We start from the raw sequence: 14,099 nt of genomic DNA on the forward strand, positions 1-14,099 counted from the left end.
AGTAAAGAATTAGTGAGGAGCAGGACAGAGCTGGGCTCAGAGCCTGTATTTTAGTAACACTCAAGCAGCGGTACTGTGGTGATGAATGGGGTTGTGGGGATGTTGTGATTTTTGGATTTGTAAAATTTGGCTTTTTAAAGGTCATGGGCATGATGCAGAGTCAAAGCCACAATGCAAAGGAGAGAAAACCCAGTAAATACACTTTCAGCACCCATCAGCTTTAAGAAATGAGAGGCTGAACATTGTAGCAGAAACCTAAGTAAAGAAGTAGGCTCTCCCCTGTGTCACACAGCACAGGAGGGTAGATACAAGAGCTTGCGTGTGTGTATGTGACTGCTGGCTAAAGTCCACCAGCTTCTTCTGGACTGTGGACACACCTGTCTTTTGATATGCAACTGTATTCCCCTTGCACACTATTTATGATTTGCAAGAGTGCCCAGAGTATTGTTCCTGCAGAAACTCTGCCAAATAATTATCTGCTTCATGAGAATATGTGACATTTCAATGCTTTAAAAAAAATAATTCAATTCAAATGACTTTATTCTAAAATGGACTTTTGTCATTCAAGTAATGTAACATTTTATCAATTTTAGATGGTACCCTGCCTTCGTTCTCACAACAGCCTTTAATAAAACCATATAGAAAATACAGGACCCTAAAGGCTGTTTTTAAAGGTAGGATAAGAATCAGTCTCAACAGGTAATTCTTCCTCTGGAGAGCCCCTGTGGATGTTAATAGCATAGCAGGCAAGTCAGTAAAGTATTTATGGCAAAATATAACAGGGATCCCGATTAGGTGATTGTCCAGAAACTTTAAGGTGCTATATTGCCCGCCTGTCCCATCATTGGTTTAATATCTGATTCCCCGTAAGAGGAGCAGACTCTAATTTATACTTAGGTGTTTCCTGTCTTTACTTTCTGAGAAGCCTGGCACTGGTAACACCTGTCTGCTCCGTCTTTTTTATTAACAGAAAACAGATTGTAAGAAAAGCGAATCCCAACTGGAGCAGACATTAGGAGTTGCTGTACTTTCTCTATTTTTAACTATGTTTCCTGTATACTTGATTGACCATGATAGACTGCTAATCTTATCAGGTGTGCCCTTCACTCCACAGCAAAGCCAGCCGATCAAGGAAGCTTAGAAGGGTTATTCACTAAGCTTTCATCTGTGGAGTCCGGTAAAAAAGCTTTCTTTTCACAGGTAGACACATACACTCCTCACGTGTTTGTCACCTCTCTACACACCAGATTGGCTTGGGTTTAGAGTGACTTACCCTGGGGACCCAACACTAGTGTGTGAGGTCTGGGTAGGAACTGAGCTTGAACAGATACAGCTTTATTCGGCCTCAGATGATGTCCAGGTCCTGCTATTAGGCTCTAAATTCACCCTCAACACCCCATGAAGGGGAGAGGGAAGGACAGGTAACCTTATGTAAGACACGGGGGCTGGAGGCATGCAGCTGATCCACCGTCAGGATAACAGACTGCTGCTTTGCCTTCTTTCCCCAGCACCCTTTTCATGGGAGTTTTCAGCTCCATCAAAATTGGGATGAAATGGAAGACCTGGGATTTCAGATTAATCATTTCCAATGTTAAAAATAATTGCAAGTTTTTCCTTATGTTACTGTCCTCAGTGCAGATGATTGCAGGTGGAAGACTTCTGGTATGTCAGGAAAGGGCTGCAAAGACAGAGGTGCATGGCAGTTGGGAAGTGTCATCGGTGAAGGAGACGTTTGTCACCACTGCTTGAAGACTGTGGGTCTTTGCTGTGCCAGGGAAGAGTCTGGGTATCAGGTTGGCTCACTAAGGTCTTCCTCTTTCCATGGAAATGCTGGGGCTTCAGAGGAGATAATTCCATGAGCATAGCTGAGCCTCTGTCTCTATGTCACTTGGTAGGTTGGGCCGTCCCAGCAACACGGTCTCCTGTAAATCAGGAATCCCAGCCCCAGTGTTTTTGTCTCAAAGTACTGCAACTTAAAAAGAACTCTAAAAAAAACCCCAAACCAAAACAAACCTCCAAAACTCAAAACCCCCAAAAGCTTTGGAATCATCTTCAGGGATCTTGTTAGTCATTTGACAAGGGAGAGTAGTGTCCTCTAGGTCATCTCTCTGGGATGAAGACTGAGCTTGTGTATTCTCTTGGATTATATATCAAACAAAGCGGGAGGTGCAGACACACCTGCCCCCCCGTGGTCTGCTGAAAGGAGCCACAAGTAACTGAGTGGTCCCTTTCTGAGGATGGATTGCCTTCATCTGCCATAGAGGCAAAGGTAAAAGACCAAGAAATAAGGGAGATTAAGCCAAAGGCGTTTCAGATCTTGGCTAAGCTGTGACCTTTCCCTTCTGGTGGAGAGGAAGAAAATAGAAATGTATCAAAGATGCTAGTGCAACGAGCTGTCCTCTTGCAGCTAGAGAAGGAAGGTTGGTCTCCAACTGAGACTTGGGAATAAATAAAAATCAAACATCCAAACCTGGGTTTTAAAACAACACCTTGATGCAAAATACCAAGCATCTAGCAGTCTTTGTTGAAGCTAAATGAGTGGGAGGAAGAATGAGCCATATAAGCATGGTGTTGCATCCTGGGCCGTGCCTGTCTGATGGTGTAGGGCTGGAGGTCCCAGATCAACCAGGCTTTATGGGTCACAGAGACAGCAGCTCCCATTGCTCTGAACTAGTGGAGAAGGAAAGCTCATTGAAACAGAACAAGAGGAGCCAAGGCTAAGGAAAGAAGTCACTGACAATATTAAGCAGGTAGGTGATGCCCAGGGACAGTTTGAGAGACTGAGATGTGATCATGAAGATGGGGTGGATGCAGAGAAGGAAATAGTGGCTCCAGGACTGTCCTTACTACATTCCATGCAGTTGTTGATGGAAACATTGCATCTTGTTTTGTCTCCTGTGCTTATCTTCTCTTTAAGTAAAAGTCAAGGCTATTGCTAGATTGCCACACTCGGGTTAGTGCTCTGTCTGCGAGCTGCTGTGACTCAACTTTGCTATCAAAACTTCAGGTGGCTTGTTACATTTCTCTTTGTTGTGGTTTTGACCGGAGTGGCTCTTGAAAAGTCATGATGGATGATCTTGAGGTATGCTTGTGGTCAGCAAGCAGAATAGAGACTGCAGCTTTTTTCAAATTATCATTTGGTGGAACAATTTTTGTGTTTTGAAATGAATGGCACAGAGGATGTATAGGGAAGAGCTGTGACTCTTTTGTGCCTAGAAAGTTCTCAGAGCTTAAATCACTGCGTGGGCTTTTTGTGATTTGTCAGTAAGCCATTTCTGATGGTGAAAATCCTTCCAATTATCGTCTTGTCCTAAGAGACATCTAATTTGAATTAGTCATTGATGCTCTAGCAGTGGCGGGGGGGGGGGGGCAGAGAGAGAGAGAGAGGGGCATGCTTTCAGAAGACAGTTCGTCTTATCTTAAAGTAGGTGCCTGTGTTAAGAGATGTCTTCTGCTTCCTTTGTCACCATTGAGTGTGATAGGATTCCTGAAATACTTGATTTCTGCAGTTGACTTTGGGTGAAATCCCATCCATGGTGTCATGTCAACACCTCATATCTTAAGGGACACGTTTAGTTTGCGGATGTTTCTGCTCCACGGTCAGAGGATTTTTCAGGGTAACGTGACTTCGAGAGCACTCATTTTAGCTGGTGTGATCTGAACTTGTTACAGAGATCTGTTTTGTTTTTCTGAAAATACATGCTCATGCCCATTGCCTGTCCTTCCCCCCTCTTGAAGGCCTCTCGAGTCAGTCCCCCAAAAGGGAGGTGGTCAAGATGATAATTTCTGGAAATCTTGGCAAGCCAGGTTCCCATGCAAAGCAATGTGGATTTAATAAAAATCTGTTGTGGGAGCTTTTAATGTTCATGCTGAACAGTGCTCTTTTGTGTTAGCAGTAACACACCGGGTAGTCTCCAGCACTGCAGTTATCTGTCTTGGTGAGGATAGGAATGCTCTTTACTCCAGGATTCAGTTGAAGGACACAGTTGCTCTGCAGTTATTTAAGTACTGGTGGTTGTGCTACCTTTATTGTAGGCAACAATGTAGGCCAGAACACCTATGAGACTGCAGACAGCTGGACAGAGCCGCTCCATATCCTGTGTGCATGACTGTCCTTTTTAAAACCGGTAGCGGTGAAGTGTAGCAGAGTCCTTCCTGTTTTGCCATGTTGCTAAAAGAAATTATGCATGGCTGGGAGAATGAGGTATATCCTGTGGTTGACTACGAACCAAGTTTACTGTCAAGAAATACATCTAGAGCCAACGGATTTGTCCAGTATGTCCTAGGCCTGTCTCAGATTTGCTTGTTGGTGACTCTACCATCAGTGGACCAAAGATTTTTTTCCAGAAAATGGAGCCTGTAAAATCTTGTTCACATACAAGGCTGCAAGAACTTCAAGTGATCGCTTACACGAGCCCCTTGCCTGAGCCAGCGGTATCTTAGCTGGCTCTAAAAGACCTCCAGTGATGGAGACTTTGCTCCAGAGCTTCGCTAACCTTATGTTTAGCTGTCTGTTCCCCCCACCCGCTTAATATCTAGGCCAGCTTTCCATGCTGCACTTCAAGCTCATATCTTACTCTGTCCCACTGTGGAAAAGACGATGAGGTTATTCACTGCTTATCTGCATCAGTCTTGATGTATTTACAGGCTATCCTACGTATACAGACCAAAGCATGCCCAGTGCCCTTTCATTGTGCTGCCCACTGAGGGCAAATGTTTTGTTGTACAGAGGTCCTCTAGCGATGCATTTCCCTGCTTGATTGTTGTGCATTAAAATCTGCACACTGGTCATTTTGAATTGTCTACGAGAATTCTTCCATCATGTCTTCAAAAGTTGCCTTTGGCTCTGAACGAAATGTAGCAATGAGATGGTATCTGCTGACCTGTGTGCGGGGGCCCTGTAGTGCATTCCTGAGCACAGGAATTTTGGTTGGACTCCTCAGCCCCATGCCTCTGGAGGAGGGAAAAAGAAATTGCAGGAATATCTGCACCGAAATGCTGTGGCAGGATCATGCTAAGCAAAGTTTCTACAAGTTTCCCCTCAGTGCTAGGTGAGAAGACTGAAGCAGGCGAAGTCCCTGAATGAGTTGGAGGTCAATGGTCAAGAAAGTCCAATGGAAATATTCGCTCTTTTTAGCCTTCTCCATTGTTGGTGTGAGCACTGTAAGGCGTTCAGAGTTCTAGCAGGGGTCTGAGAGACTTTTAAGGCCTCTCACAGTGGTCTTCTGACTCTGCAGTGCTTGCAGATGTTCAAAGCAAACAACAAACCCGACAGCTTTCAGCACTTAACCCCTTCAGTGTCCAAGAGAACAGAGCCAGATGTATCAACTTTGGCATCCATTGCATCGGATATGCTTTCTCTCCTTAGTGCCGAGTTTGCTTCTAGTGCCAGTGGATCCCCAAGACCAGGACCGGCTGCGGCTGACCGTGGCTCATGGCTTCTGATGATTTGAAGCGAGCTTTAGGCTCCTTTTGGAAGGGGACACGCAGCTCTCAGTTGAGGTCCTGGTTTTTTAATAAGACTATGTTGCCTAGCTAAAAACCAGATGATGCTCTATCAAGGGCTCCAAGGTGATCGCCGAAGTCATTGTGCATTTTCTGGTTTGCCCCACAAAAGAAATCCCAAGAACAATACTTCGTGCTACTTCATGGCTCTAGACCTGTGCCCCTTACTCCTCCACGCTCAGCACTCAGAGCAGTGTTTCTTGTGGCTTCACAGCTTTTACAACCATAAACTCACCTCTGTTAACAGCACCCCTCTCAAATTCTTCCTTCACCTTTCAATGTTGAAAAGGTTTGTACCATCTCCCCTTTCCCCTCTTGTTGGGCTTAGGCTGGCTAAGTACCACAGAGCAGGGCTGAGCATTGCTTGAGACTCCTGGTTCCCTGATGCAGGAGCCAAATGGTAATGCTTCTCCATTTGACTTCTGCTTGCTCACAACCCTCCCGTTCCAGAGGCTGCTCTCACAGGAGTTTGCTTTGGCAGGAGAGCAGCTCTCTGTTGTAGTTGACGCTACCAAAGAAGAGGATTTTGCACTTTTTGAAAGAAGAGGAGGCTTTCCTTTCTTGAGTTGATGGTCAACATGATGACAGTGGTTGCTGTTGTCTGGTCAAGAATGGGGCTGGTTCCTGTCTCCTGACCCTTCAGGACTTTGCTCCTATGTTCCTGCTTGAGCTCCATGCAGAAAACGTTATGTGTGAGGTCCTGCCGTTCAGCCTTTCCATGGTGTAGAGGGTCATGCCAGCACATTCACCAGAGGAGCCCATCTCAGCTGGGAAGAGGACATCTCCCACTCAATGAGTGACTGGCAGCTGAGAGAGGTCCCTCGAGATTACACACTGTTCAGTTTCTCCCAGCCATTCTGCATGTCTGAGCATTTAACATGAGGATTAAGCTTTCAGAAATGTTACATTGAATGTCCACATTGTCCATACGGGTTGTTGCGGGAACTCCTGTCTTGGTATCAGTGAAGACCTTTCTAGTCCACGGTGCATTTCAAGGCTTGCAGAACCTCACTGCCCACCTGAAAACTCACGCTACTGCCGTAATGAAAGCGTACCAAACACTCACAGGACATACGGCAGCAAGGCTTTTCACACCATCTGCTGCCATATCACAACTTGATGCTTACAGTCCAGCTTCAGACAGAGCTTTGTGCAAGGTTGCCTTGGGTTGTTACGGTTTCCTCACTGATGGGCTGTATCAACAGCCAGGGTAGTGTAGACCTCACCTCATCTATGGTCAGGAAATAACTAGTTCGTGGAATTGGGGCACTGAAGAGTGGATCTGCTTGGCTAGTTAGCTATCTGTGTACTTCAAGCACATTAGCAGGTGGCCTGAGCCACTTTAAACTACCAGACGCAAAACAGGAGATAAGGATGCACCTTGCAGAATGGACTCAACCTAAGGTACTGGGGAAAAAAACAGCATGTCTTGTGTCCCTGAGCAGGACAGTATTCCAGATCCTGAAGGACTGGGAATGTGCCCAACAGCTGGAGACTGGTAGTATCTCTTCCTTGTGCTGTGCTTGCTTTGATCTCAGGGCTGAAGAGGTGTTAAAGCAAGGCAGAAACTGGCACTGATGACCCTGGTCCCCTGAGCATTGACTGTCCTGGATGTCCAGGGCGCTGCTGAACCTCGACACCAATTCCCAGGGCACTGAATCATCCCACCCACCCGACCTTCTCCCCCAGAGCCCTTTGTGGTGGTTTAATGCAGTCATCTGCAATTTAGGATCAAAACAGTTGTTCTTATGCTGCTGCTGATCTGCCCTCTGGGCCAGGTAGGATGTCTCTATCAGCCATCGCATGACTTTTTGCCTCTGAATCCTGTGGCTCTGGTTGCAGGTAGAACCTAACTCTTACCCTTCTTCTGTAAGCTGTAACCTCTTCTCTGCTGAAACAGCAGGAGTTTCATTATCTCCTACGGCCCGTCACAGTCCCCCAGCTAAAATGCAGCCACTAATATCGTCTGACCAGGCATTAGAGTACAGCTGCAGCCGTCTCGGAGTCAATTGACTCTAATCCTTTGATTCATGGTGGGCATCTCAACCCCTAAGGCCTGCCACAGCTCTCCTTCTCCCTTGGCCACCCTCATGTCCTGACCCCTTCCCCTCCATGGCTGTCAGGTGATGCTGGCCATGCCATAGCCTCCTTCCTAGCAAAGCCAGCTGATCCTCCACCAAAAAAAGTCTTTCCCTGGCATGCTGCAGGTAAGTGAGAGGCAGGACCTCAGTGCCGGCTCTCTCCCAGCTCCCAGTGTAGATGTCCTTGCAGGACACAGCAAGCTCCACCAAAGCTGGAGCAAGCAAGCTGGCTGGAGCTGGCTCTTCGTCCCTGCCAAGGATGGGAGGTGCAGGCAGGTAGATGAGGATGGTGGCCAGGAACGGGTGATTCACAGGGGGACAGAAGTGCCCGGGCTTTGTGTTTTGCCCACCATTCCTTCCAGAGCAGCTTTTTGGGTGGCTTCACAAAGGGGAAGCAAACGCACAGCCCAGCTGCATCTTCCAGCTTGCCGGGAGCCCACAGCCATGGTCTGCGCCATTCAGTGCGTGATTCATCACCTCTGCTTTTGTCCCTCCCCAGGCAGGAGCTAGTCTGAGCTGCATGTGGGATCTGACGGGATCCCTCTTCCCTGACTCAGCTGGGGCTCCCCCTGCGTGCCCCGTTCCTTGCAGAGCATCCTGGCACGGCTCCACTTTCCTTGCAGATAGGTATTTTTCAAAGACTCGAGAAGTTGTTGTTTGTTTTTTTTTTTTTTGTCTAATGGATTTCCTGTTTTTAATACAATTGAAAGGGTCTGAAATCCATGCTTTAGATTAACATATGCCAGCTAGATTAGGGCTAATCAGGGTGCAGGTCTGAGCAGATGCAGCGGAGGGCCAATCCTAGACCTGATTACAGTATCTCAGTAGTTTAATCGTCTCTCTCCCAAGGGCGATCATCTCTGCTTTAATGCACAGCAGACTTTCCAGCCCTCTCCTCCTTTGGTTTGTTACCACCCCTGGCAGGAAGGCCGCTACGTCAGATGCTGAGGCGATTTAGTTTAATCCCATGCAGAAAGGGATCTGTGCGTCGCCATCTCTCACAGAGACTTCCCTGCTCTTCCGTGCACTCCAAGATGTGGCCAGCCTTGGCCAAACCTTGGGTGACGTGAACTCATCCTTTCCAAAGATGACCTCGGTTAGGTCTTCACGTCTCACCATCTTTTGATAGCACCCGTCTTTGGCAGCAGCCCTACCCTGGCCAACGCGCATGTTTGCACAGCATGGAGGGATCAGGCTTTTAACCTTGCATGCTCTGTGGTCCATGAGGGTAGTGGTGACGGGTCTTTGGGTTGGCCATGGGTAGTAGACTGTCATTTGAGAGCTCCAGCAGTCTACTTTGGGTTAGCAACCCAGGTAACCTAGAGGGCTTAGCTGGGTTTTTGGTCTGGAGCAGGGATTTTAGGTGCATCCCAGGCCAGATCTCCAGCTCTGTGCCAGCACCTGCTTAGGCTGGGATGTGCTACGTTTCCTTAAAGGGTCTGATAGGAGATTTTCTTCAAGAGGGCTGAGCGTGAGCTCTTATTTCAGTGTTTTGTTGCCTAAAACTCTCATCTATTAGAAAGCACCCTGGGAGCTTTGTACCTTCTCCTGACTCCACACTGTTCATAGCAGTCAGTGTTGAACCATCGCACCAGGAAAGCAATTCCTTGGTTGGGCCGTGAACTGGACAAACATGGATGTAACCCTTCTGGCATGGGTCAGCCTTTTGGCTGGGGGATCACGGAACTTTCCTACCCGCAGAGCGCTTTGAGATCCCAAGAGGAGGGATGTTAAAGGACTGCAAAGCACACTGTGCTCTGCTGGGGTCACCCACCTGGTCAGCACGATTAACTCCTAAGCTTTCCTGTCTGTACAGTAAGTTATCTGAGGACACCAAGCTGCACTCTGCCGCCTCGTGTTATTAAACAAGTGCCCTTGGCGGGACAGAAGTCTGCTCTCTGCCACAGAAACCTGAATCAAAAGAGATTGTACTGCTTTTTTGGGAAAGCCTGGGTCAGGAACCTGCTGTCTCAAACCGTTTAAATGCTGTTTCAGGGGCTGGCCATCCTGTGCTGCTGGCTGGAAGGATTTGTTGACCTCTGAAGGCTTTTTCCCCAACAGAGGTGCAGGTAGTTTCAGAAATGTCATGTACAAGGTAGCGTTTACAGGCTCACTTGTCTAAATCGTGCTTTGCCAAGCCAAAGGCAGTGGTGGGTACAGGCAGAGATAGTATCAGAGTAGAAAGATGAAGTTTATCTTGCCAGCCTGCGGGATTTGCCATTCCCCTTCCCCTGCCCAGCTGTATCAAGCAGTACCAGTGCTCCTTGCTTTTTTTTCCACCTCTTCTCATCATTCACATCACAATATCCTCACGGGCCTTGTTGTTTTGTTGTCACCTTGGCTGGTGTTACCTAGCTAACCAGGACTCACCATGTTTGCCACAGAGGTGCTTTCCTCCGTGGCCAAAAACGTGCCTGAATCTTTGCCAGCTCCACCTTCAGCTCAGAGGCATCTGATCCCTTTCTGTAGCAGAGGCGCCCTTGGGAAGATGATATTTCCTACTTTGCTGGACCCATTCATGATTGAGGAAGGGCTGAGAAACTTGGTTTAGCTTTCCTTTATCTTCGTTATATGTCATATATATACATGTGTGAGTGCCTATAGCCAGTGCCTGGAGCCAGTATGGCTTGGCCAGGGCTCGCTGGTCCCACGCTGCCCTTTACCCATCTCCCTGCAAAGGCAGAAGGACCCAACTGGGATGGAGAGTGAGCTGGAGGAAGTCAGTCGTGTTTGAGAGAGGCCGGTGGCTGTACCGGGGGTCAGGGGCAGGACAGGTGGTCTACACCATGACGGGATCCTTCTCATGTGCCACGAAAGTGGGAAGGTGTTTGAGTTAGAGAGGGTGGACGAGTCACAGCGGGGAGAAGCCAAATTTATCCCTTCCTCAGCCCCAAGGTTCCCAATTCTGGGCCAGTCAGGTAGAAAAATGTGTTTCAGAAGTGTGTTCCTCGTCTGTGGGTGACCACCGCCGGGCTGTATGATGGCACGCTCATGGCTGTGGGAGAAATATGTGGGAGCAATCCCTGCCTGCAGCAAAACACGGCCCGGCAGGGTTGGCTGTACAGGTACCTGCTGTACCATCCCAGCATCTGCTTTGGGTTCCTCCTCCAAAAGTCTCTTATTTCTTTCCTCCTTAACCTTATTCTCTCTCCCTGTGGCCGGACAGCCCCGCGGTGCGGGCTGAGCTCACCGTGCTCCCACCCAGCCCTGCCCCATCCCATCCCTGCTCCTATCCCACGGAGCACCACGGTGGGTGAGTCCGGCACAGCGAGACCACCAAGCCGCAAATAATTACACCAGCATGGACGCTGCCGGGTGGGAGGCAGGTGTCTCCCAATTGCCGGCTTTCCATGCATAGAATCACGGAATGGTTTGGGTTGGAAGGGACCTTTAAAGGTCATCTAGTCCCACCCCTCTGCAATGAGCAGGGACATCTTCAACTGGATCAGGTTGCTCAGAGCCCCGTCCAACCTGACCTTGGATGTTTCCAGGGATGGGGCATCGACCACCTCTCTGGGCAACCTGGGCCTGTGTCTCATTACTCTCATCATACAAAATTTGTTCCTTGCTTCTAGCCTGAATCTCCCCTCTTTTAGTTTAAAGCCATTACCCCTTGTCCTGTCACTACAGTCCCTGCTAAAAAGTTTGTCCCCATCTTTCCTAGAAGCCCCCTTTAGGTACTGGAAGGCTGCTAGAAGGTCTCCCCAGAGCCTTCTCTTCTCCAGGCTGAACAACCCCAACTCTCTCAGCCTGTCCTCACAGGAGAGGTGTTCATCCCTCTGATCATTTTTGTGGCCCTCCTCTGGACCCACTCCAGCAGGTCCATGTCTTCCCTGTGCTGAGGACCCCAGAGCTGGACGCAGGACTCCAGGCAGGAGTACTCTGACAATCCAAAGGATCATCTCTCCAAACAAACCAACACAAACGCAGCCCCCAAACCCCTGGGGACCACGGCACGTGGCCACACCAGCCTCATCCCTCGTGCTGGTCTAGCTCCGCTCCTTCCCTCCCAACCCCACTCCTATTTTTTTTTTTTTTTTTTTTTGTCTCTTCAGGTCTTGTCCAGATCCCCGTCAGCATGTACCAGACCGTGGTGACCAGCCTGGCCCAAGGCAACGGCCCCGTTCAGGTGGCAATGGCACCCGTTACCACGAGGATAGCCGACAATACCGTCACCATGGACGGGCAGGCAGTGGAAGTGGTGACCTTGGAACAGTGACGATGCCCAGAGCAGGATCGTGGTGATTTTCCTCGTCTCTTACGCGAATAATTTTTTTACGCCTCTCCAGAGATGCAATCAGGTGGCATTGAGTCTCCCAGCTTTGGAAGCAAAGGTTTTGTTAACCTTTTTTTTTTTTTAAAGGAAAAAAGAAAAAAAAATACTAGCAGAGGATGTGTGTTAAGTGCATTTTTATAGCGCCACTCTGCTCTCATAGGAGTGAGAAGCCAAATTGTGACGGGACTTTCATTCCAAGGAGATGTAAAAGAAAACAAAATAAAGCAAAGCAACCCTTTAGCTCCCATTCCCCCCCCCTACATGGGATTGAGCAGGGTGAGGCCTGGGGGGGGCCGAGGCATGGCGAGGGGAGCACAGACGCCCTCGGCCAAAACCGCTCCAGAAACATCGTCGTCCGCACTTGGCTAATTAGGTTTCAAAGATTTTAACGTGGACTTTTATATTAAAAAAACAAAACAAAAACACACAAAAAGAACAACAAACAAAAAAAAAAAAAAAAAGGAAAAGAGTTCAGAAAAGGCTCCTCTCCTGGGAAAAAAAAAAAAATGCATGTGTGACTGCAGGAGGGTGGCAACCTCTTGAAGGGATAACGCTCTTCCAGGAGCCAACGTGACTGCCGCCCTCCCCGCGCTGGCGAGCGAGACCACCTCTGCCTTTGACGACCATAAGCGCCGCTGCGGAGAATCCCGGCCGTGCTCCGCTCGGCTCCCCTTGGTGCACACTGGAGACCTGTTCTTATTTCTCTGCTCTCGAAACGTACCTGCCATTTTAGATCTCTTCTTTTTTTTTTTTTTTTTCTTCTCTATTATTATTATTATTGTTATTATTATTATTATTTCCTGTTTTTGTGGATCTAGACCGGAGTGGAAACACCTCTAGAGGGGCTCTGGCTGCATCCCGCCCCGCTCTCCCACCACCTTCCCAGGAGTTCCCTTGCCAAAGAGCTGCCTCGGGTTCATCCCGGTCCCCGCTGCCGTCCCCCAGGACCCTGCATCCTCCCCTGCCCGTCCCCAGAGAGTCCGGTTCCCCGTAAGAAAAGCTTCACTTGAAGGTAGCGGGGAGGGGAGCCAAGCGCAGACCCTTCCCTTCGGGGACCCCTCTGCACCCCCCAAACCACCCCCCCCCCCGTCCTGCCCTACGTGCATCTCCTAGCACAGCTCTGGGGGGACTTTTAATCCCCATCACCCAAAAACCTTTCCAGGAGGGTTTAAAAAAAAAAAAAAAAGGCCTTGGGGGTGTTTTTTGAGAGCAAATCTTACTTTGACCTCCCCGTGGGCCAAACCCTTGCATCCCAGCCGCAGCGCCCGGCCAAACCCTCCATCAGCCACAGCCCCGCCGCGCGTGCAGTTGTGCATGGTATTTAATTTTGGGGGGTTTGGGGTTTTTTTTGTTTGTTTGTTTGTTTGTTTTTTTATTAATTCCAAGTGGCCATTAACAAAGTTCTCCACATCTCGCTCCGCCTTCGAGGAAGTTTTCAGATTCTTGTATTTACTTGTTTTATATGGAAAAATATCAAATGTTCTTTGTATACATTTCTTCTGTACTTTAACGAGGGGAGGGAGATCTTTCCATAGAAACAGTCCTGGTTCTCCAATTTGTTATTATTATTTTCTTTTTTAATTATTATTTTTTTATTGTTGTTGTGAAGATGTCGGTGGCTTTCAAGTCAGTGTTTCTTTGGCGATGAAATGATGTTCTTTTAGTCCGAGAGGTTCCCCCCTGCCCTCCCACCCCTCCAAAACAACAAAAACCAGGCAAGTAGCAGAGCATGGACCCCCCCTTGTTTTCCCAGTGTCTATTATTGCCTCATTCAATAAATTGTTACAAATGTGTCTACCCCTGCGTCCGGCTCTCCTGTTTGGGGCTATTTTAGGGGGGGTTTGGTGTATCTTGCCATCCCTCCCTACCAGATCGGTGTTTTGGGGCTTGGTCCTGCACCCCCCAGCCCTTCCCACGCCAGCTCTGCTCTGCCCTGCCACGACGTTGGAGCTGGTCACAGCCGGGATGATTTTGGGGCTTAATTCTTCCTTTGTGCAATTTATCTCATTCTTTTTTATTCCTCCAGCAGCAACCTGGGGCCGGGTAGAAACCATGGGGGTGCTCCAGCATCCCCCTGTGCTCCCACCCAGGGGGTGAGCCAGCCTTTGGGTTGAATTCCTCCATTTTCAGCTGCAGCAGCCACCGCCGAGCCCAAGCGCCGTCCCCCACGGGGTCCCGGCAAACTGGGGTGCGTTATTTGGGGCGCAAACCCAAGGAGGAGCAGGGAAGCGCAGCGA

At 48.7% G+C, this 14,099-nt stretch overlaps 1 protein-coding gene across 1 annotated transcript in view; it reads left to right on the plus strand.

The window, feature by feature from the left end:
* NRF1 (nuclear respiratory factor 1) overlaps positions 1-12,210 on the plus strand; it is a 72,862-nt gene extending 60,652 nt beyond the window's left edge. The window contains exon 12 of the mRNA XM_069801481.1: positions 11,642-12,210. Coding sequence (XP_069657582.1) covers positions 11,642-11,805 — 164 coding nt within the window. The 3' untranslated portion in view covers positions 11,806-12,210. The remainder of the gene's footprint in view (positions 1-11,641) is intronic.
* The last annotated feature ends 1,889 nt before the right edge of the window (positions 12,211-14,099 follow it).

This window comes from Haliaeetus albicilla, chromosome 14 (genome assembly GCF_947461875.1).
Source record: "Haliaeetus albicilla chromosome 14, bHalAlb1.1, whole genome shotgun sequence".
In the NCBI taxonomy this organism is placed as follows: Eukaryota; Metazoa; Chordata; class Aves; order Accipitriformes; family Accipitridae; genus Haliaeetus; species Haliaeetus albicilla.